This window comes from Cuculus canorus, chromosome Z (assembly GCF_017976375.1).
Source record: "Cuculus canorus isolate bCucCan1 chromosome Z, bCucCan1.pri, whole genome shotgun sequence".
Lineage (NCBI taxonomy): Eukaryota > Metazoa > Chordata > Aves > Cuculiformes > Cuculidae > Cuculus > Cuculus canorus.
The window spans coordinates 69,900,832-69,926,185 of NC_071441.1; the positions used below are offsets into that span (position 1 = coordinate 69,900,832).

Below are 25,354 nucleotides of genomic sequence, written 5' to 3' on the forward strand. Positions count from 1 at the left end.
TCCTGGATGAACCCAATAAAAAAGTTCCTTCAAAAGTTACAGTCTTCAGGTTACTGCAGCTGCCCATAAACTGAAGTAATCAAAGCTCACACAGTTTATCTCAGAAAGGCTTAATCTGACCTACTCAGTTAATTTGTATGACATGGACCACATGAGATCCCATCATAATCTTGGTCATTTGGCTGAATATAACTCTACCACCCTCAGGTCAACTCTTGGGCTTTGGCAGATTTGCTGTTGGAAACCTTTGAAAGTGACACAACCATGCCAAGCTCCTGGTCTTTTCACAGTAGGGACAACTCAGCAGGCTCTTCGCTGGCTGGGTCATTGGGAAAATTTCTCACAAGCCTCTGAACGTTTATTTTAAACATCAGGACCCACTGCATTGCAGTGGGATGAGAAATGAGAGGCTGCTTTCATATCTGTTCTTTTAATTCTGAAATAATTGCATTATCTCATATTTTAAAAAAATGGGGACGTGGGTTTTAATGAAGAATTCATGCTTCGAACTGAAGGAAAGTGTTACAGTATTGCATTGTGCTGCTCTATCACTCCCATGACAAATAGTGCAGATCTGTTAGTGACCTACATGGACTCATTTAGATGCAAACACAGCAATACTCCTGAAAAGCTGTTCTGCTTTGAGGAAGAACAAGTTCCAAATATTGCTGAATGGAATTCAGTCTCAGAGCTGTAATTACTGATTGTAATTTTGGAGTAAATGCAGTAATTAATTATTGTCGTTTTCCATCAGTGCGTTACATTGTGTGCCAATCTTAGAATAACTACAATAATTAGCAAATGGGATTTTGCATGCTCTGGTATTGAAACTGTGGTTTATGGAACAGACATGAGAATTTTACCATAACAAAGTTATTAGTAATTTAAATGGGCAGACAGGTTAAAAATGATCAGCCAGAAAAGAAAAAGGTTCCCTTGTCAGTTTTGCAAACACCTTCAGTAGTTCTGTTTCAGTCTCCACCAGTGACATTCAATTCCATTCTCTCACATACAAGCACAACAGTGCAAAGTTTGGGTTACGAACACTGTAAGGGACATTTAATTTAATCATAATCATCAATGGAAATCAAAAGCAAAAGCTGAGCTGATTTTTTTTCTAGTTCCTAAACTCTCTTTCCCAAATGAAGCTGTGCTGATTTGATTCTCACTTTTTTCACTCATATTAAAACTTGTGCTGAACTACTGCTTTGATGTAGTACTACTTTCGCAAATTTCTATAATGTAAACAAGTCCTAAATGATCTATGCGATGGCTAAAGGAGGGAAATGACAATAATCCGTACAGGAGGAAGATGAATTGGTAAGCATGATCGTAGGAGGCATAACTACAAGAAATGGTATTAGATCCTGATAAAGGGTAGTTAGTCTGACTCTCAAGATGAACAGCTTAATAGACAACAGTGAGATCAATGTAACTGCAGAGCAGCCTCTCACTGGAGGTAATACAATCCTGTCTGAGAGGGAAGCAACCCAGAATTCAGTAAAAAATACACTTTCATCAGAGTTGGCATTGAAACTATCTGAAATGACAAGAGGCAGCCAGAAATTTTGCATTCACATCTTTTTGTTTATAGGCATTTGGAATCTTACTTGTTTGTTTTATTTTTGGCTGATAATGTCTGCCTCATTGAAACAGAGTTTTTTGGGGGTTGGTTTCCTCCTACACCTTTTATCAAAGTGCAGAAAAAGGAAAAAGCAAAGTTTTCCAGTTTGGTAACCTATACGTTCGAATGAAAATCAAAACGACCTTTCCTCTGGGACAAAAAAAAAAAATCACCTGTTCTAGCCAGCTGCAAAAAACAAGCATCTCACACCTTCTACAATGAAACATACATCAGCACATGTTCAAGAAGCTGTGAAGGAGGACCTAAACATCTGAGTTTTGTATTCGAACTTTGCTCCACGTTATTTCCCCAGGCATTTTGGAGAAGTAGGTTGCCCAGACGATGCACTCTTTTAATGTTTCGCCACTACTCTTAGGAGCACAGCTGAAAAAAAATATTACTGTTGAACATTTTTTTTTTTCACTCTTCTACTTCACTTTCCTCTCAGTAAGTTTATCTCACTCAGTTTTATGCCAGTCGGTGCTCCAAGTTAGTCCAATCCAAACATCCCTCCATCTTTAGATTCAAATAAAACTCCAACAGCAGAGTATCTGTCTGAGGCACTATGGAACACTTTGCTAATCATCAGTCACTGTAATGGAGCCACAGACGGGGAATGGACAGGTTTTTCACGGCTCTTTTGTGCGATGTCTTCTATTGATCTATCAGCTGGATGCTTCTCTGCTGCTCTATTAAGTCCTTAATTCTGGAAGAGCTGGGAATTATGGGGTTTTCTAGGCAATATTGTCCTACCATGGCTACTACCAACTTAGCATGGATGGGGCACTGGGGAACTATCTTTGAGACCCAATGTAGAGGGCTGGCATCACACTGAACATTTCTGCTGCTGTGGGGAACATCAGAGGAGCTTGTCTTTCTGCCTGTCCAAGCAATCCTCCACAGTGATAGCTCACACGTACCCTCAGGTTCTACAGGTCGTACCTGCAACTTTGCCATATTGCAGGGTCATTAAGGGCTCCTGGGAATGGCCACCCAAGCGGGCTATGGATTTCAGGGTATTTCTTTCTTCATTATTTTGCGTGTTTACTATCTGAAAGACACAGGAAGTGCCCCTGAATCCTCGTTTCCTGGTCCTGAGGGGGGGATTTGTAGTAGAATACACTGATTTTGGCAGCCAAATGATTCTCCTTTCTTATGTTTTACCCTCCTTTATTTTTTTTTTTCCCCCTAAAAGCACCTCTTTAATTATAAAGAAAAAAGAGAACAGAGGCAGCCATTTTGGACACATTTTGCGGTCTGAATCCTTCAGGGCTTTTGCTTGCTGCAGCTCGTGGGCTTATCTGCCACATCACAGAGACCCTTTCAGTCTTTGACAGCAACTTTAGAGGAAAACAAAGGACTTCAAATCACTGTGGCCTAGACTGTTTGCGTGTCAAAAGGGAGATTTATAAGTTTTTAGAAAAGTACATCTAGAATTAAAGTTGAGAGAAGATTTTTCTTTCTTGGCTAGGGAAAAATACTCTAGTGGATTATATCAAAGTGGGTGCTGCTTGTGTTTGTTGTTGGCAGCTTCTTAGTTTTGGAAATTATTTCAATAAAACAAAGCTCTTCCCCAGAAAATATCCCAATTAAAAAGTTTCTTGAGCATCCTCTTGAAGCACATGAGTAAGTGCCCTGATGTCAATATGGTTATGCACATGCTTCAGATTGAAATTAAGGACCCTGAAGAGATGCAAACAAAGTAAATCTAGATAAAACACATACAAGATTTATTGTTTTTCTGCCAGTTATGGGAGCTGCCTGCTCTCAAGCTTGCCAATAGCTGTGCGATACCGATGGACGTAGCTGGCTTCTGTACTTGTGCTTTTAGGGAACTTGTTGCACTAATGACATTGCCCACTGCGTCTGCAAATGAGAGAATTCCAGTGGTATTGTGGAAGCTAACTGGAAGTTGCACATCAAACCAGCCATAAGGGTCCAGCAACACTGTGCTGAGCCAAGAACAACTGACCCACCCCTAAGTAAGGCTAATTACTGAGGGCTTAACTCTGTGCTGACTGCTGTTGCACAGCCCTGGTTGGAAACCGAGTTGGGGTCATTGTGACTAAACATCCACTATCTGCTTCTAGGGTGCTGATATGAATGTTTCCAAGTGCTGGAAAACAGATGAACTGGAGAAAGAGCTGGGCCTAAGCCTTTCTGAGCTTATGGGTCTCGCTGTCACCAAGTGTCCTCTCCAGTCTAACCCGACACGATTTTTCCCTGGGATGTGCTCCTTCAGCGTCTTCCTGTGGCCACTTGCACTTTGCTTATCCCTTTTGTTAGGTGCAAAAAGACACACAAAATTTTTTTCCAGGAGATCTTTCTCCTGCTAAAAGACAGGTACGTCTTCAGCTCCTTCAATGGACTTACTAAGGTAAGATTCTAAGAGAGAGTAAGGACCCCTGAGGTGTATTTGCTCCATTTTGATAGGGATTGTCTGTACCTCAGTAAAGGCTCCTACAAGCAGAGAATGGAAATGATCTGGTGATACAACCAAGCTGATTTTTCTGCACAATAAGGATTAAAATTAAAGTAAAAGTCAGGAAGGGTAAGGGACTTCCTATTCAGAGGCAACACTTTTAGACCATTCTACTTTGGAGAAACAAAGGAAAGGGGAAAAAATGCTTTTAAGAGAGAGATATGGAATTTTATTGCCATCTACCAGCTGATTTCTTTTTACATAATTATTAGGGGGAAAAACCACCAAACAACAAATCTTAGTCCTCCTACTGACTACTCTTACTATAGGAACCAACTGAAACCTCAGCATCAGCCTGATCATGAAAAGGTAGAGGCAGAGCAATTCATAATGATCCATGTTAATGAAAACACCATAGGCTCATACCGCTGAATCTTTAACAACACAAGTGTCTACAGCCCTGTACTTACTTACACAGCTCTAAGAAATAAGCATATCCTCAGTGGTTGCAGCTATGCTATGATATAAAACTATTGCTTAGTGCCAGACTAAGGAAACACTTACATTCCTTGATCCCTTGTGCAGGTGTTTTTGAAAATCTCCCCAGCAAAGACAGTCTCTGCTTCAAGAATATTGCATGCATGCAACTCCTGCTCACCCCCCAGCAAAACCTGCTGTAAAAAGCCAGTGTGATGAAGCAAAAAGCTGGATATGGAAATGTATTTTGATTTCAAGCTTCCAAGAGGCCTCATCATAAGCAAGGAAAAGAAAAGAGGTATTTGAAGAAGGAAAATGCATTGATAAATATCTTCATACAGTCACATATAAAGGAGAATCTAAACCATGGAGGCTGTATCTTGCACATGCACCTAATATGTGTATTGGAAGGTTTCTTAGTCTGCTTCATACCGTCTTCAGTGCAGCACCTCTTTGAAAGACATTTTGATCCCAATTCCTTAATTCTCAGTGGAAAGGATACTGCTCTCAAGATCAGTATAATACATTTTTCAAAGATATTAAAGATATCAATGAAAAAGTAGAAGACTTCATAGTTCTTTGAGAAGGTTTCAAATAGGATACCTTAGATGGGTCAAAAAAAGTCTTGAATCAAAATCACTGAATCTTAGACATTGCAGCTATAATGGTCTAGAAAGGTCAACTAACCCATCTCTGTGTCACTAATTCAGGAGTGCAGACTGCTTGTTGCAGCTTAGGGCCACCCCATGCGCTGGATTTATTGGGGAATGTCTAGTGTGGAACAGTTTTAACAGCAGGGAGACTTGCTGTCTCTCTAACAAATGTATACAGTTTTGTATTTCTGTTTCTCAAAGTATTAGATAATGGAAAAACCAGCCAGGGGTGGAAAACATTTCCATTTTTGGAAATATCTCCATTTTTGTTATAGGTGATAGGCTGGGATTCCAATGAAACAGCTGCTTCTGATGTTTTTGACACTGTTAAATGCATTAGAAGTTCCATTGGAGTATCAAGTTGACTCCTTTCCAACCACAAAAAGTACGTGAGCCTAACAATGAGACCCTCGTTCAGATTTGTCTAGGTCCTCACTCAAGCAAAGCTTCCTTGGCTTTGATTGAGCTTTCTCTACACAAAGACGTTAACAATAACTGAGCAAAAAGTGAGCATGGATCCTCCTATTGGGCTTGTAAAGAAAGAAGTTAGGGGTTATTTAGTTATCATGGAGACATATTTACATAAAGTTATCATGCTAGGATGAAATTAGATACAGACCATACTGTATGAAGGATGAAGCATATTTTAAAATGTTTGCAACACAGCGCTATTGAGACAGACACTGTCCCAGTCCAGTCACCTGGGATTAAACTGCAGCCCAGTCCCATCTCTTAATTGCAGATTTTCTTCGGCCACCAGAAATGCTCTCTTTGGCTGAGCTAGGGCAATCAGGACAGCTTCTGGCTCTCTTCTAGTGACCAGGAAGACTTTCTAGAGATGCAAGATGCCCTGGGGCTGGGAAACTTGGCTCATCCCTTGTTAAGCATCCTTCCACCTCTTTTTCCAAAAGGGCACACACACAAATGGTTCCTGATTCACGTGTGAGTGCATATCTGTGCAGTGTGGTTCTAACCAGAGGTGTAAGTGAAAAAGGCAGAAACTAGAGAGTCATAGAACTGAATCTGTTTGAAGGTCTACAACACAAAAAGAGGCTACAACCACAGCTGACACCCTCTTCCCCATGCAGTTACCTGTGCTAGTGCTTTGTATCCAGTGGTTCCCATAACTCTTCAGTAGGGACGATTAGCATCCTTTGGCCTCTTCAGCTGCACCTTCAGCCTCTTCATGCCAATCTGGAAGCCGTTCATAGCCTGGATAGCAGCTTGGGCACTGGCAGGATTGTCAAAACTCACAAAACCTGTCAAAACATGATGCAAGGCAGGGAGTTTAATGAGCTGAAGGGGGCCAAGGAACGTACATGCAACAACCACTGAGAATGAACATGGGGAAGGGGGTGAGGGCAGTGGGAGGGAGGGATTAAGCAGGTAGAAGGGTGGGAAGGTAGGCAGGAGAGTGAGAGGATGGTTGCCAATGGGAGACAAAGGGTAGGGAGAGGTATTTACAGACTGGTGTCCCAGGACACAGTGCTTGGTCTGAGTGCAGTTTGGACATAAAACTATGTGAAGAACAGGGATCCATATGCTGGTGCCACAGCACCAGAACACACAAGATTTGGGTCACCTTTGAGCTGTGTGTCGGCAGACGTGATGCATGGTCTCAAGGCATTCTGTCTTGCTCTTTTTCCCTCCATCAAGGCTGGGGTGACTCTCTAGACTCTCCTTCACTCACCAACATAATCTTTCCTTTGTCTTTCAATATTTACGAGGAAGGGAACCTGATCTACTGCTACTTCCTTATTATGACAATACAAATAAAATGTGAATTTAGTAAATTTTTCATTATAGTATTCATTGGTGTGAATAGTTTATTTACTGGCCTCTTCAGCAATATGAGGAGCTTTATTGACTGGCAATTACTGCAGACTTTATGTTGACTCTGCAGCTGAGAAAGATAAACACTAGTGCTTTCCTAACACAGTTTCTATAAGTAGTTTCATACCTCACCAGCAAATCATCTAATCAGCCATGGAGCGCATCCAGCACCTACTTTGTCTCAATGGAAGGCTTGCTCTCTGGGAATCAGAACAGCCAAGATAGGTCAGAAGCACACAGGATGCAATGCATCTAACACATTCAGCTTTGAGGAGGGCTTTTGCTGTGGACTTTTTTTTTTTTTATTTTTTCTTTCTTTCCTTTTACTTTATCTTCAGGAAAGGGCCTCATTTGTCCAGACTATATATGACTTTATCTGGGTCTGAGATATTAGTGAGGCAGGGGAAAATCACACTGTATAAGAATTGCCTTTGTTACCTTTGCCAGAAATGTCCCTGTACACCAACAAATTTTCTGAGCACAAATCCTAGGTAAGACTAGCCTGGACCAGCCTGGACTCCAGACAAAGCCATCTGTTTTCCCACCCCTGCAAAGCCCTGGCAGCACAAATCAACCCTAGGAACCCAATGTCTCTCAACAAACAGGCTGAAATGAACAGACAGTTTGAGAACTCCTTAAAAAGCAAATGCTGAGCAGTTGCTGCCAGGTATACACCTGCTCCTGACAACAGCACCAGGCATGTCCCACAGCCTCCTGCTGTACTGCGAATGCTTTCAGCAGCACCTCCTTCCTGTCTAGTTCCTCCTCGAAAGCAAGTCTCACAGATGAGACAAGGTGGCTTGCATTTGAAGAAGACACCCATGTACACGCATGTATATTCAAGCACACCTTCTCACTCTTGCACTAAAGCTGTACTCCCTGCCTTTGGCTAAAAAAAAATAAGTTTATGAGAGGTCATTACACCTATGGTTTTAGTCTCAAAGTGAGACGACAGGTTTACCGAGTACAACAGATGTGCTCTTAAGAGGGAGGTCCATGGAATAAACGGGCATCCCTCTTTGCCCTCCCGTTCTGAAGCAAAGGCTTCAAGTAACTGGCTACCCATGCAGATTTCCTGCCAGCCATCTTCCTGGATGAAGAGGTACTAACACGGCAGCTCTGAAGAAGTGAGCAAAAGTGTTGCTCAAGTCTCACAGCAGTCGTCAATCTCTAGACAGAATACTGGAGAGTTATGGTGATTAATGAGCTAGGTATTATCCAGTGGCAATGGAACTTCTTTTGCAATCTCTTATTAGCCAGTAAGCACCTGGTAATGTCCCCTGTTTACCTTTGACTAGTTGAATAATCTATCAGTCAACAAGGTCTTATGGTCTGATCTCAGGAAAAGAGCAAACTAAACAGCTCCTGATTTCACTCGAGTTGATTCAGTCTTTAAATACTGATGGAAGGTCCCTTGGAAATGCTTTACCTGAGCTTCAACTTGAAATTTGCTACCTAGTTACCTCAAATCTTTGAATAGAAGTTGTAGTGAAAGCCAGTTCTTTCTAAAACCACCTCTAGATTGCTAAAACTCCTGTCCCAGACCCATCAGATGCATCTGTAACAGTAAACCGAAACTGGGCCAGGGAAGTTCAGCTGAATCTTTTAGAAAGGTCCTTGCCATAGTTTTGTCTTGTGCCTAACTCCAAACAATTCCTGGATAAAATCTGAGTATTAGCACAGAGTGGAGACTGTTCGCAGTAGTTAGTTTGGATGTGGCCATGATATTCTGGAAAGCAAGAGAATGTAATAGTTTAGGTGTGGGCCATTCTGTGCCAGCTGCCCCCAGTGCTAAGGCAAAGTGCCAGGTCTGTTTACTTTACTAATATATACACAGCTATCAAGAATCAAAGCTGAGTTGGCTGCAGCTGGATAATTGCTAATATCATGCCTTTAGAGAACTAGCTTGCCTGTGAACTTTGATTTCTACTCTTGTAACTAATCCTGTTGCAATGTACCTTTTACTGACTAGGCATGCACACCTAAAGTGAGTCTACATATGCATCCATTTGTAAGCAAATCACCCTGGGATGCTAAAATAATCAGTGGAGGTCTACCCAGTATATTCAGTGGAGTGTAGGACGTGATTTTTCTCTTTCATCTGGCCACTCCTAACTGTGCTCAAATGAAAGAAGCCGCAGTGGCTGTGTAGCAGGGATCAGTGCTGGCTGCCATGAAGGCAGGCAGCTAGTTACAATGGAGGTACATCTATTGTGGGTTATACCCGGTTATGCAGTTGGGACTAACATCTCAAGATAAAATGTTAACTACCTAGTGCCTTGGTGAGTTACTCCACAAAGTAATGTTAATTGCTGAATCAAACTCCTAATGCATGCAGACCTCACTGGAAATGATGCCAAGTCTGATGGAAGTCTACTATTTGCCTACTTTTGCCAAGACTAGACCTTTAGTTGGGTGATAAGCCCTGGTGGTGGGATGCTGATACACTCGTAGCTCTGCAAGAACCTTGCTTTTAGATAAGCTTACAAAGCTACACTAGTTCTTATCATCACTTTGCTTTTGAGATGGAATTCTAAGGCCATTTCCTCATTCTGTGCAAAGATGTAATAGAGCATTTTAACAAATGGAACTAATAAGAGAGATCAGAAGTGCATTTGCTCACCATATTTCATTTAGACCAGATAACGAAGCTGGGAATTTTGTACTCTGATACTATTGGTTTTAGTTGCCTACAAATTTGGACCAGATTTGGATTGTCTATTTTTTTTCTCCTCAGTTGTCCTGGTATCCACTGCTGTAATATAAAAATCTCCACTGGCAGCTGCTAACATGGGGTGGAGTGGGGGGTGGAGTGGGAGTGCTGGGGAAAGAGAAGAAGGAGGGGAAATTGTGTATTTTTCTTGTGAGCACATCCTAGGGACAGCACAGCTAATTCCTGTAGCTCCATTTGGCTGCTTTAGTTTCAGGAGCATGACATGCTCAGAATTGTTGGTGCATTTGGGCCTCCCCCTTCCTGTTATTTATGTGGAGTTGTATATAATATAGTTGAAGGAAAAATATCCTGAAAATTAAGATGACACAGTGATAAGGGATATGCAGATAGACAGACAGACAAGCTGCTAACAATATCATATTCCTTTGTCTTTTCAGGTCAAATACCTACTGGTAGATTATTTGATTATTTTTTTATTTTTGTTACGTGCACTGTTGGCAGTTAACTATCTCTGCTTACTCCTCATCAGTGTCAGAAATGTTATTGATGTTGTGCCAAATTTAAACATGTATGACTAGGAACAGAATGTTTGAACTGGAAAAACATTTGCTTTCTGAATGACTTTATTGTTTGAGCTCATGACTGTAAGGCTCAAAGCATGAAGTTAGTACTACAGTTACTTAGGAAGCTATCCTTGTTTTGAACACCATCCTTGAATTGTCATCTACACTCTTGAAGGACAAAAGAGAAAGGGAGAGGTTAAAAAGCTTGAAGCTGTTTCTGTGCATAAGTTAATTAATAATCAGAGAAATATATGTTCTGGTCTGAAGATGGTTGGTAGGAGGACAGGATTTTGTGATAAATCTATTTTATGGGGGATGTTGTTTTTTTTCCTCTTTTTTTCTTTCCTTTTTTTTTTTTCTTCTCAAGGATTATGTAAAAAGGCTGTTCTAATAAATGATTTATCAAAACCGCAAAGAATGAAGAAATCTGCTAGGACTGCAGCTTAGGGCACCTAATCTTCCTGATTCTGCACAGCATCTTCCAGGAAAGTACTGACAATGGAGTCCATGACTTCTCCTGGCCTATGCTTTTCCTGAATAATTGTAGAAGTGATTAGCAGGCAGCGACTGGGTGACATCTTGGACAGTGTTTTGGTTTTTACCCTTTTCTTCCACAGGAAGTCTTGGGTAGTGGGGCACACTGAAAGAACTTCGTGCTTTTATCATGGTGCCGGCATGATTACCAGTGGCGTTGTGCAATGCCCATTATTCAAGGGCTGTTTTTCTGTTTTAACCCTCTGAAATGATAAGGAAGGGATTTAGCAATCTGTCTCAGAGTGCAGTTGAAGAATGTTTTGCAACTGTAAACTTTTCATTGACAGTGAGTAGTTTCTCGACGTGGCTGTGAATTAGCTTGTGCACTAAGTGCAGTTCTCAATGAGCACGTTTTTAAATTCCCATTCCCTAGTTGGTCTTCCTGAGTTTTCTGTTTCTCTTTGCATGCTAAAGGAGAATTAGCGGTTAATGTGCAAAACAGGCTTTTTATGATCTGTTACGAGGTTGGAACAACATGTTGCCTCTCTTCAGCAGAAATTTTCCTCTGTGTTGAATCCTATGCTTGGTAACTACACTGAGCGTCCCTCAAATCACAAGGCAAGACTGCAGTGAATGACAGGTCCAGATGCAAGCTTTTGATGCAGATTCCTGAACTGGAGACAGATGGTTTTACAGCAGGTCCACTCGTGTGACTAAGCTAGTCTCAGGCAATGGAAATGAAAAGAGGAACCTCAAAGAAACAAATTTTAAACTTGTCTTAGAACAAAGAATACTTATTTGGTCTGTGTTCCAGATGCTTGCTGCACAAACCCACCATCTCAGAGATGCACTTTGCAAGAGAGTGCAATAGAAACAAATAGATGTTGGTGCTTACTAGCTTGTTTATGCCAGAGATAGATTTTTCTGGTTCTGGCTGTCAGTGTATTTATCTGATAACCATGAAGGATCTTTCTTGGCGCCTCTTGTTCTTCTAGTTATGAAATTCACTAGCTGAGGAGAGGACCTCATTCTTCTGAAATTTCCTCCTTGTTATTTAACCATTGTTCATCTCACTGGGGGAAAATGAGAATAACAGAAGAGCAAGAATCTGCCTCTCAGCAAATTCCCATGTGGTGAAAGAAGGGAAATGCTCAGCACAAGAGAAGTCCATGCACCTTTGCTACCCTTGCATCCAAAGTGCTGCTAGCCAGGATATAAGATGGGACCTCAGACAGACTACTAAGACAGAGCAGGCTGCAGAAAGCACTAGCAATTGGTTAGACCAGAGGCCCTGATTCTTTCCTTCCCCCAAGCATCTGATAAGTAATTAAGGAGTTAGTTATTAGTATATTTGATTATTAATATATTTGGTTATTAATACAACTGTCCTCTTAGTGCATGGCTTCCTTGCTTTTGTTACTAACCAGCAGAGAGTGAGATCTAGGAATGCCAGGGATGCATTTTCTCTTTGGAAGGCAATGATAAAGTGTTCAAATTACAGAAGACTTGAGAGGGGCGCTAGGGAAAAGCTCCCACCCTTCTACCCCCAATCTGGACCTGACAGCTGGCCCCTCAGCTCTTCCCTATTTCTTCAGTGCATTTAATTTCTAAGATTGCTCAGTTTCTCTTTCTCTGTGTTTATTAGATTAATCAGAGAATGGAAGTTTTCCTCTAATTGTTTTGCAAGGTCTTTACCTTGCCATGTTCTTTACACAATGTACTAGCTGCTGTCTTGCAATTTTTTAGTGCTGTAAAGAATTTCAGGATACAATCTGTATGTAAGTAGCTCTATAATGTATGTGTGCATTGGAAGGTATTGTATCGTAAGGTGATTTATGGGTACTGGAATACTCAATAAAGGAGTACATCTGCAGATAAAGGGCATAGCACTTCAGCTGTTTTCCAGTGTCTAATAGGGTTGGATAACTTTTTGGAATATTTAAAATTCCACTGATGTTTAATCATTTCCAAGTGAGATCCATCTATCCAGTTATCCATTCCATCTATCCTTCCATCCATTCATTCACCCATTTTTTAATGTATGAAGAGTCAGTAACTGATAACTATGCTAAACAACTACTATTAAATATTTCACAACTGTACAATGAGATAATTGGAACCTCAGAATATTCGAAGAATTGGCTCAGAAATTTGCTGAACAATTAATGTTCATCTTAGAAATTTATGGAATATTAGAAAACTTTCAAAATGTTCCTGGAAAAATATCTATTATTAATTTTTAAGGATGTAAATTAGATGACCTGGTAAATCTAGTTAATCTTTCATAAGCGTAAGGAAAATGATGAAAATTTTGATATGAAATGTTAGGGAAAATAATTTAAAAGTGTACAATTAATACCACCCATCATAGTTTCATGGAAAATAGCATCTAACAAATGAACTTGATTTTTTTTGTTAATAAAGCAAGTTTTCATAGAGTATACCAAAACTTTTCTAGAATATTTGAGAGCGCTCTTTGTAGAAAACAAAAGCATCCTGTATCAAATGTCTTAACAATGGATAATAGACCACCAAAAAAAGTTGCAAATTGTGACTTACAATATTCAGTACTTTGTAATAGGCTCCTTCAGGAGCATGCTGAAAGCTCTGTGCCATTAAGTTTCTCTAACATTACCTGGAAGACATCTAAAATAATTACCAGTAAAATTTGCCAGTCATATGAAATGGGGAAGTGGTAAATAATAACAGGAGTAATTCATGCTGACTTGGATCACTGCATAGGCTGGACTCAGAGAATGTTCATCTTAATCCAACCAAATGCAAAGTTAAGTATCCGTAGGAAAAAGTGACTGAGTCACTCATAAAAAGATTCAGAAATCTTTACTACAAAAGAGTGCTTCTCAGGAGAACATGGGTGTCGTGGTAACAGCCAAATTAATGATCTCTCAGGATTATGTTGAAATACTCAAAGTCTCAAGACTCAGTACAGTCTTGGGATGCAGCCAGTCTCTGGGGACTTTCCTCTAGAAGCAGCAAGGTGATATTACGTCCGAGTATGGCTCGGAAAATATCCCTACTGGAATTCTGCATTTAGTTCTGATGATTTTTCTAAAAGAAATAGGTTTGAAGAATTATTCACAGCTACAAGAGTACTTACAAGTCTGAAAAAGTAATGAGAGTTGAAACAGTTTATTGAAGAGAAGATTAAACAATATTCTGACCGTTGTCTATAAATAATTTCTAATACAATGTGGGGGGTTTTAGTACTGAAAAAAAAGAGCTTAATCATTTCTTCTGGATGGTAGCAGACTTTTAACAAATTTAAAATGGAAATAAGACACTGAGTCTGCATTTTTTAAGTAGTGAAGGTAATTAACTATTTTGGAACATCTTGTCTAGCAATAGGGGTGGAGCACATATCACATGAAATCTTGATTAAGAGATTTTCTAAAAGGGTTACTACAACTCAAGCAGAAGGTTTGAACCTGTCACATGAGCTGAGGTATCTGACATATGTTATTTCAGAGTTCAGTCTAAAGGATCAGAACAGTCCCTCCTGATACTGCTTATCTGTTTGTCTGTCTATTGCTCATTTCACATTTCAGATGTTTAGAAAATCAGCTCTTGCCTACTAGCCTGGCATGGACTGTGGCAACAGTCATGATAGAGGTGACAATAGATGTTAATGTCTTATAATAAATGGCCCCAAAGTGTGGGCTGTGGACCACTGAGACAGATGACTGGTACTCGTTCTTCATCTTGCTTCCAACTGAGAGAAACCGAACAGATGGGAAGGGGAGATTAAATGAAGAGTGAAAGTAGATGGCATGATTAACTTTCTCTAAAGGTCAGAACACCCAGTGCAGAAGGTAACTTGAAATACACCAGCGTCTTCCTTATGTCACCTTTCCATCTTCCAGTGCATGCAATATACTTCTATACACTGGGGCAGCGTGAGCTGGAAAGTGCAGAGGTGGTCTGTGTTATTGTGCATTGTCAATTGGATGGTCTCCAGACAGTGCCTCAAAGAAACAATATCATCTCTGATGAAGGCTGAGTGCTGTAGACGTTGACCCTGAATATGGTGATTCAAACCAAGAAGGACTTTTCTTCCTATGAGTCCTCTCTTTCACAATCTGTTTGATTTGGGTTTTTGTGTTGTTTCTTTTTTTTTTTTAATACAGAAATTACTGTCCTGATTTACACTGAAAGCACAAGGCTGAGGTTCAAGATTAGGTTAAAATTTTGATAGTTTAAATTACCGCATAGTCAAGTCTAGGGTTTTGTCTTATATATATGTGGAAACAGGGCGCCTGAGCAGGACTAACTTATTCTAAAAAGAGAAAAAGGTACAAAATTGATATATAAAATCACAGCAGATTTCTCATCCTAAGAATATCTATTCCTATCACTAAAACCTTCTCTTTTTCTCATAAACAGAGTTTGTTTAAAGAATAATCAACTGTTTGTCTGATGAAGGAGGCTGTGGTTCTACCCATTGTGCAAAGTAGGAGTAGAAGTAATGCATTGATGGAAGAAATGAAGGATTCACATTTTGGTCATTCTTTGGAGAACCCATGAATCGGATACTGGACCAGTATACATACATATCTGCTGTGAACAAGTATCGTGATTCTTTTAAAAAGAGTATAATGTTCCAACTCAGATGATGATGATGATGATCTTCCTCACAACAAACGAACTACACAGTGAGGAATGACCCACAGACATATGAACAATGTTTGGTCTTTTTCTGAATAAAGATCTGAACTGAAGCAATTTCCTAATTACTTTCAGAAATGGAAGGAACTCTTGTTGATATTGTTTCTGAGCCTTCCTTGTAAATGTTTGATATAATGATGTGTCAGTTTGTAAAGTACGTTGTTGGAAAAAATAGATGAACTTTTGGTGAGACATTTTTTTCTGGTGGTAAATCCAGAATCAAAGAAGGAGGTTAATGTAGGTTTTATACAAGCTATGAATGGGATCTAAGTAGACACTCAGTTAAGGATGCACTTAGATTTTGCTGAATCAAGATGAAGGCTATTTTCACATTTATTTTGTTGCAGTTGTACAAAATTTACAAGATGAAAATAACTGCTGACGCTCCCACCGGCCACGTCACAATCCATTTCTTATCTTAATCTTAATTTCTTTACCTCCCAAGTTCTCTCTTGGATCCCACTCAGTTTGTGGGTTCTTGATAAAGAGGTCAAGTATGAACACTGCATGTACAGAAATTACAAGTAGTCCTTTTTAATATGTAGAGACAAGCATCATAAAAGGACCTTCTTTTTGATGATATTTTGTAGCGAGGAAGTAAATTCCTTCCTGGGTTATCAAGTAAAAGAAAAACCAAACTGGGAAGGTACACCACGGGTTACACTAGTGAATAACAACTGCTTTTTATCAGTTCTCTCATGTCCAGGGATTCTCTGAAATTAATAGATGCGTTCTTGATTAGCAATGTACAGAATCTCACCACCTTGCTCCTGCTGACCACTACTTAGATGGACAACAAACCTTCTCTCCCCTTTATGTCTTAGCATGTCTCACATCTCATTTGCGTTGGGGCAACCCAAGGAAAATAGAAACACTCGAAGCTTCTCTTATTAGACAGTCTGGAAGATTCTGTTCAGAAGCCAGAAGCAGTGATAATTAGTTTTTGGTCATGCTTTTCAAACAAACACTTTACTTTCTACTTACACCACTGTGCGAAAACCAGCTAACAAAAGTAAAAGTGAAATCAAGAGCGAAAAAGCTCCTCATACTCAGTGAGTCATTGGGAAAGAAAAAGAGGAGAGAAAATCTCTTAATATCTAGACCAGGATGTTGTGAACTGGCACTGAACTGTGCTGAGTACCAAGAAAAGAAAGTATAGAATTATACAAGTACATTTAAAGCTGGAACATAACATAGTGCTCCAGATCCAACCAGCTGCTACGTGTATGGTCCTTTCAGTGTCAGTGTAGGACCTCTGTATTTTCAACTTGCAAAAAAGGACTGGGAGATGATCAGCTGGCATTTTTTTTTTGTCATCAGCATCAATGGACATGAAACACCTTCATATTATAATGTGGCTGCTTTTAAGTTCCTGTGGGTTTCCGAGCAGAGCATTCACTGTTAATGGTCTCCAAGAAGTATTAGACAGGCATTTTATTGTATTCTGAATAGAACTCTGTGATGAGCTTCCTATAGTTCCTCAGAAGAGTTACATTCAGTCTGTGGGATTTGATTCATATCATAGATTGCCTAAAACCTAATTTAATCCTGACTTCTGGACTTTGTCTGGTGACCTGTCTGCACGCTTGATCCACCCTTGGGCAGGGCATGAGAAAATATTGTGTTTTAGTGAATGAAAAAGGAGAGCAGCATGACTATTCATAATTTAGACAGGGATCTTAGTTTGAAGGAGATGGGTAAAAATACGAGTCACCCCTAAAAATGTGGCTTTTGTAGGCTCCTAAAATCAAGAAGCAAAAATGCTTCCCTCATCAGCATTTTTAATAGCCTGGTAACACAATAATCCTTCTGGAGCTTGCTCAGCCATGTCAGGAGTTTCACAATGAACAGGGTAAGTACATTACAATTTCTGGAAACCCCTCTAAAGAGGGATTTTAAAGGCTAATAAGGGATCTATCTTTAGAACAATCATATAATTTCACCTTTAAATGGTCAGAACACAATCAGATTTGTAGGTCATGTCGCCAAAAAGGGAGAAAACCTGTTGCCTATTAAGTAGCCAAAGATAGCAGCTGCTCTTAAATGCTAGATGCAACTCCTCCCTTTCATAACAATAAAATGCCTGTCTAAATATCAAGGGGGCTGAAGCTCAGCTAATGAAAGGGGCATGCCCCCTGTCCCTGGGTTTTGCATGGGTTGTATCACTGAGGATTTCATTAGAGATGTGCCCTGGCCTGCAAGGAAGGTCAACAGCATCCTGAGCTCTATTAACAAAAGCCCAGACAGTCAATTAGGGTCGTGATTATCCTTCGCTACTTCGTACTCATTAGACCACACCTGGAGATCTAGTTTTGGGCACTCCATCTCCCCTGCATATGAGTGATAGCGACAAAGCAGAGTGAGCTCAACCATCAAAATGGACAAGGGCTGGAGCACTTGCCCTGTGAGAGCAAGAAGACATAGGGAATTTCTTCACATATGTGGTATATTACAGATCAACACTGGAGAAAGTGGAGATGGGGTTGAATTTGGTTGGGGATTTAAGACAGATGAAACCAGAAATGGTTAAGAAAGGTATACCTATTTTTATGGGGATCTGCAAATTGTTACCCTGATGATGAATTTTGAAGCTGTCAGTATACACTATTTGAAGATGTTAATCTCATTCGTGCATCTTTTTTTAGTTTTGATTTGCTTGCTTGAAAAGGGAAGATATCACATGCACCAGTACATTAGAGCAATGATAAGGTTGCAAAATCAAGCACTCGAGTTAGAAATGCAAGAATTATGTTACTTATAAAATTTTAATTCTGTATTGTTTTGTATATGCATTAACACATTGCTTCTAACCACACATTTCTGTATTTTTCTTTTCCACAGCATCCTTGTTTTAATTACTGTACAGAATAAATAACATAACCGGTGAGGAAAATGGCAATGTATCAGACTCATTATTGCACGTGTTGGAACATAGACAGTGAAAAAGGCAGGGAAAGGATGGTTTTGTAGTTGTACAACCAAATGCTGCCTTGGAGAACTGGAATTGATCCCTATTTCTATTTCTGCTACGACATCTCAGTTATGTGGGGTAAATCATGTATCACAAAATTCCTTAATAAGACCTGCTAGGCTACTTTTTTTACTAGTAAATAAAATAAAGGAGGTTCTGACTGCAACTGGCAGATCATAGCTTGTATCTACCAAACTTTCTTACCTCTTAAAAAAAAGGGTGCCCTTGTCTATACTGCTGCTTAGGGGCAGTCCCCAGCCCTTGTCACTCCTGAACCTTGCCCAAGCGACATCCAGCTATGAATTAATTGTCCTAGCCCAGCTAGGGCCAATGGTATGCAAACATTAAAATTATATGGATAGTTACTCACAGCTTTTGAGCTGATATGCAAGGCCTTGTTAGTTTTCCAGTGAAGATGAAGCTTTACCATGTGTTGTTCTTTTCTTGGTGCTTAATGCATGACCTGAGATTTGACTGTCAGAAAGACTGCTACTTGTACCTGCATCTGAAGTGAACGCAAACATAGCGTGCCCTGCATTGTGTTAAATACTTTGAGAAAACAAGCAAACAGACTGATCAGGCTCATGGTGTCTCAGATTAGGCATCCACCAAAATTAATAAATAGTTTTGAATATCTTTCTATGCCTCATCAGCCCCTTGGTGGAATGAGGACACCAGGAGCACTGTGATAATGCTGTTGCTTAGCTTTGTGAAGCTTTCAAATGCTCTGCTGGGAAGGGCCTTAGGAAAACAGATGAGGAAATAATAACAAATTCATATTCATAGCAGGGTTTGAATATTGTGCGGGAAGGAAGGCCTGAGGCCAAGCACAGAGCTGTGAGGATCTATTGAACAGCTGCTCAGTAACTAGCTAGCTGACAGACTTCAAAATGCTAAGGAGCAGTCCTGTGCAGTGAATGAGACAGGATAGACGGGTATAAAGAAGTTGAAAGTAGATATATGGGGTCATGGATGGATGGTTGGATGGACTGACAGAGACACTTCCACTCTCCAGCTCAAATTCACATCACATGAGAGAGATCTTAGGAAACAAAAATAAAGGCAGGCAGGTAGCCAAAATGTTGTGGTGGGTCTGCAGTCTCACAAGTGCAGGGTGTGGTGATTTTGCGTTCTGCAGATCCATCCGTTTGAATTTAGAAATTGGCCTTCCCATTGGATGGGTCATCATTTCTGACTTCTGAACAGAAACTTCCAAGCTGAATTAAAGTAGCACTAGAGACCCTCTGGCATTTCTGCACATGGGGGCATTCACATTTGAAACTGTAATATCCTTGGAGAACATGTAGGAGCTGCTATATATGATTCAAGTTCATATATTCTATCTAATTTCAAAGAGTTTTTAGAGGACGTGGCAGCAAATAGCATGCTGTGCAGGCACATGAGAGCCTGATCAGGTTCTTTTCCTGATTCTCAATGCTAACAGATTGATTTGAAGCCCAGAGCATTCAGTTTTTAATCTCCTTAAAAATGGGTTTCGTTTTTTTTTTTTTCTATTTTCTTTCTTCTGGCATCAACTCTTAACATCAATTATTTCCATTAGTCACATAAATGGCCATTCAACCTTTGAAGGTCATTAAATGAGTAGTCACAAATACCATGCAGTAATGAGTTCCTATATTGAATTACAATATGTGATAAAACATTGAAAGTGGTTGTATAAGTGTGAATGTACAAATATATTCACAACTTTTAAGCACATTCTGGATGGACTGTACCTATTGCTTCTGTGGAGAGATGGATAGAATAGTGATAGACACATGGACAGACAGATAAATGGAAGACAGATTCTTCTAACTTATTCTTGTCTAATAAATTGTTAAGCTACAAAAGAAAGCAGAAGTCCCTGTGTACAATGTATAGATTTTCTTTAATGTGAGTTATTGGGAAAAGACAGAGCTGTTTCTTTAACTGGAGAGCTGCAAACAGCTGTTCCTTATGCATACATGCTTGCTTGGTCTGAAAGTTTTGGTAAGTCAGTGCATAACTGACAGTTAGATTTATCTCCCCAATAAGCAATCAACATTATAATAAAGGAAAAATGCTTTCAGTGCACCTTTGAGAGTGCATCAGAAATTAATCTAAACATCAAATTAATTATAGTTTGTAAATGAATAGTGGCTCACAGCCCTAATACTTCTCCTGCTCCTCCTCCTCCCCCTAAGCCTCCCCCAACCAACTGCAATGGCTGGAGGTGCTGCGCAGTGCGTTTGATGAACAGATCCTTTTCTTTTTTGCTCAAACAACTGTTTTCTTATCAGCTGGAGAAGCATCCCATCTTACTCTGCTGACCTGAAGTCTCAGAGCCAGACTACTTAGGAGTGTAACACAGAGTAGCTAGCAAAAAATAAACGTTTGTGCCTCCTCTTCCCCATGAAGCCCCCCTTTAATGGTGTTGCCCTTTCCTTGGCTTACTTTCCAACTAAGCTGGATACATCATAAATATCTCCTTGGCTGGCTGTCTGCACCAGGTCCTTCAGAGTGGAGAGGACCGCAACAAACTCTTACTGATCCGAATCAAAATATCCCAGGGGTCAGACATGATGAAACATCTGGAAATTTTCCCCTCCCTTGTCTCAGCTCAGGCACTCACGTTAGTGGCTTCTTCCATTCTACTTTGAGCTTTAATCTGTAGCCGATAGCTATATTAGGATGACAATCTGATATTGTCCGGGGACCTGAAACAAAATGTATTGCCACTAGATCACGCAAAGTAAAGGACACAGCCTAATTCCATGGGCTACAAAGAGAAAGGCTTGAGTAGAGATCTTTCTTAGGAAATTTGAAATCAGGTTAAAAGTAAAAAGAAAAAAAATATCAAATTTAATCTTGGTAGTGGTAACAGCGGCAAGCAGAGATTCAGCTCTTTCCCAAGTGCTTTCTAATAATCTCTTTCTAGTGATAATCTTCCTATTTACCAAAGGAACAATCAAAAAAAAAAATCAAAAAAACCCTTGGGCTAATAAATAACTCTCCTCATCCATGGATCCTAAATCTCTTTGCAAAGAAATCTGTGTCCTGCTACGAAAGGGGACACAAGGCACACGGCCGGGTTGACTCCTGATCATCCAGATGGGGCAGAAAGACAGGACTGGAATTTCTTACTCTTACAGTGACTTACTCCTGGACTTGCTTACTTTTCTGCATGAACTTAAGGAGAGTTGAGGTATTTTTTATTAAATGAGAAACTGCCAGGTTTGGCAGGGTCTTTCGGAGGCACACTGTGAGCAGGTGCTGAGCAATATTTTTCTGATGTACCTCAGGGTCCATTGTTCCACTCCTATGTCTTACAGAGTGCTGCCAATGCACTTTAGACCTGATCCGCAATGACCCTGGTCCCAGGGCCCTACAGAGCTTTGCTGATATCCTAGTCTCTTGATGTTTCTTTCTTCTTTCTGTTCAGCTTCCAGGCTGAAACTCCGTAGACCATCACAACCTGCCTGCTGCTTTGCATCTCCCACTCCACCTTTCTGCCATCACATTGCAATCTTGAACTGCCACAGTGTGTTTTTAATAACATGATACAAGCTCTACCCAGCCATCAGCCTTTCTCCTGAGCCTCATCCCCTACTGTGTCCAGTTCTCATTCCTCACTGCTTTTCTCACCTTTAATCTCTCTCCTTTGGCTACCTTATTTCTTTTCATAAGCTAGGAGCCAGAAGTTCAGTAGGGAATAGAGATATTTGACAGTGAAGGTAATTAACTACCATAACCCTCGCAAAGTGGTATTATCTCCTCTCTTTTGGCAACTTCAGAGAAAACAGGCTGGTTTTTTTTCAAATGGGGTGCCCCACTACCTCTGAGTGGACTCCCTGCAGGAATACGAATGAAACACAATTTCCATGTTGTACCAAGAATCAAAGAAGATATTTCCTTTAGCCTATACGACCTATGGTCGTAAGAAATCCATGCAGTTTGGAGTAAAAGATGGAATGCTCCTTACTATGTTTAACATGTGACAAAAAGGCATGGATATCTCTACTGCTAGTGTGAAAGTCCATCTGGAATGCACAGAAAAGGAGAAAAACATCCTGCAGGTGTTGTTGCTTACACCTGGAATGATAAACAATTTTGAGCCAAGTGGAAGGAAACCATGGTGTCTCTGTGGGCATAGGAGAGGTTCTTCACAGCATCCTGGAGTTATTTTGCTGTGGGGAGAACCAGAAGCTGCCACTTCTGGTGGCAGGTATGGGGAACAGACATGTGCCATGGATACATATATCAGGGACAGAGAAGCACAGTGCAGAAATGGCCTTTCAGTATCCAGTGCTCTATGGCACACAAAAAAGCTGGCAGATACAGGCGCTCACTTCTCTCAGAACGAGGTGAGTGGGCGAATGAATTTCCAAGTGCACCAGTAAAGCAATTCCTCCAGCTTTAATTTATCTGCATCTTATTTGACACCTTGGGGTAATAATTTGGCCTCTGCTGCTCCATCCATGGCCTCATTTTTCTAATTTCTGTCATGTCTTCCTAATTAATATTGCCCAAACCTATCCTTTCCTCTCTCTTCTCTATTATAACATTTTTCTAGAACATGTCTGTCTCTGTATTTCACTAGTTTAAAGTTTCCAAATGCCTTCTTAAGATGTGTCTTATGCATCATCAGTGAGTGTTCCTGAAATTAGGGCTGTATTGTAACATCACCCTGTGACAGTGGTAGAGTTAACTGTGTGTGGGCAGCATGAAGAATGGCTCTTGCTTTAGCAGCCTTTAATAGTGTCATTTTAATGGAATTTTCTTTTTGCCTTGCACAGAAACTGATCACACTTAAACTATCTCCATAACTGAGAGGAGAATTATCACCAGAACCATTACAACCACTATATAGATGTACTCACTGTTCTCTGACATTTATGGTACCTAGACAGAGAAGAACTTACACACATGCAGCAGGAAGGTGAGAAACCCAGTGCAGTCTTTGTCTCACCCAGAGACAAGATACAGCTCTAGCGTCCTGCAGAAGTTGATATTTAGTCTGTGACACACTGTGCCTATGTGCAAGACGTCCCAGGTCAGCCTGATGTGAGAATGGGAGTGACTGTTTTCAAGGAGCATCAGATTAAGTGTAATTTTTCCTAAAGTGAGACAGCAATGCCTGTAATTTCACTGGGAATGGACAGCAGGGCCCAGTGAGGAGAAACATGTTGGCTGTAAAAGAAGTGTATGGGAAGAGGCTATGGGTATCAGCCAGGCATTGGGTAAAGGACTAGTGAGAGACTAGAGAAGAGGACACAATGGTGAAGACCTGTGAAGGTGAGACCAATAAGTTTGAATATGAGAGGGTGGATAAGGTAGTAGCTGAGGGGAAACCGAAAGAGGTGCTGATACAGTTGGTGTGATGGATGCTCAGGCCACGGGGATAGGGAGGATGTTGGTGAATAGGAGGGAGAAATGTGGTCTGCTTGGATGTATTACAGCAGCATAAGGACAGAGGGGAAAAAAAAAAAAGACAAAGGTTTCAAAAACTATAAGCGAAAAGAAAGGATTTGAGTCTAGCCTGGATATACGCAGCAGAAGGGAAGTCTAAGGCAAAAGAACCTCCCAATTTAAATGACTGAATGAGCGAGAAGTCAAAGTTGTTTCTCAGGTAGTCTTAACACACTACAGCAAGGAGTCCTGCTATAGAAAACAATAGACATATATCAAGCACTTTAACATTTTATACATGAGACTGGTGTTTACTATAGCATGCATTCCTCACTGCTTCTTGTCAGCCAGGAGGTAGTGGCCTCTAAACTGGGAAAGTTGAAGCCTTCATGACCACAACATGGCTTTTTCAGCACGTTCATATGCTATAGATTCTCTGCAGGTGTCATGAATTCCAGAAACCATAAGCAAGGTTTGTGACTTGTCTTGCTATCTTCCTAACATTACCATGGCTGCCCCTACAGTATCCTGCTAGTGGTGGCCAAAGGAGATAACTTTCTGCTGGAAATGCAGAGGAGAATTTAGAGCCAAACAGAAGGAAATGAAAGTCCTATTTTGAAATGCTGCTTTACTGACTCACCCACTTTGGGCCAGCTGTTTACAGGTAGTTCAGCAGTGAGACAAGAGCAGCAAATAAAGTATTTTTTCTTCCCGTGGAAAAAAAACATGGTGACATTTTTCTCCACAGAGTTTTTTAAGTTTGTCTAAAGCAGGACTTCTTGACAATTTCTCGACAACCTGGGGCTAGACTCTGTTACAGCAATTTACTTGGGATCTGCATAGCAGATACATTTTAAAAGGTCATATAATGGTGGAATATCTTTCTGGGGCCAGACAGAATTGTCCCCCCAGGCTACCAGTTGGAGAGCTTTAGCTGGGTTAAAAAAAAAAAGCCGAAACAGAATGCAAATGCTATGTTTTTACATGTTGAGTTCTGGGAAAAGTTTAAGCAGAAAAGGAAGCAGTTTTCTTACTTTCAAAGTTAACAAAATCTTTCCTTTAGGAAAAACTATTTTTTTTTTTTTACTTTTTTGTTATTTAAATTGACTTTCTGAACAGAAAATGACAATCAGTGCCAGCTCCAGTGGACTTAGCAAAACAAATTATAGGCCTGATTTTCTGTAATACCCTGCACATTTTCATGTTGTTCTGAAGTTGAAGGTCAGCAGGGTGGGAGGTTTGGAGAGCCCTGTGAAATACTTGTGATAATTAGCTAGCCCTGCTTCTGCTGTTTCTATCCTTCTGGAGCTGATGTGCATGGCAGCGTAGTTAACATGTTTGTCTGAGACCAACAGTAACAGTAGGCACTCAGCTCTATGTGAAAGTAAGTCAAAGCCAGAGAAAAGTGGGGCTTGACATCTGAGATCCAAAACTCACTGGGCTTCAATAGTTGTGTCTCAGAAGCTAATATGTAAGTCTCCAAAAGCCACTAGCAATATCTAATTCCTGTTTTCTTTGTCTGTGCACTTGAGGCTACACGTTCAAAGGGCTTTCAGGCCGGAATATCCACCCATTAGTTTTGGAGGTTGCTT

The 25,354-nt window shown here is 40.4% G+C and overlaps 1 protein-coding gene across 11 annotated transcripts in view; it reads right to left on the reverse strand.

Annotated features, from left to right (window-relative positions):
- CELF4 (CUGBP Elav-like family member 4) overlaps positions 1 to 25,354 on the reverse strand; it is a 709,115-nt gene that overhangs the window by 20,058 nt on the left and 663,703 nt on the right. For all 11 annotated transcript variants that reach the window (XR_008447745.1, XR_008447744.1, XM_054054196.1 and 8 more), the window contains exon 12: positions 6,269 to 6,435. Coding sequence is in view for 9 of the 11 variants with exons in the window: in XM_054054196.1 (XP_053910171.1) it covers positions 6,308 to 6,435 (128 nt within the window). In the remaining 2 variants the exon portion in view is untranslated. The remainder of the gene's footprint in view (positions 1 to 6,268; positions 6,436 to 25,354) is intronic.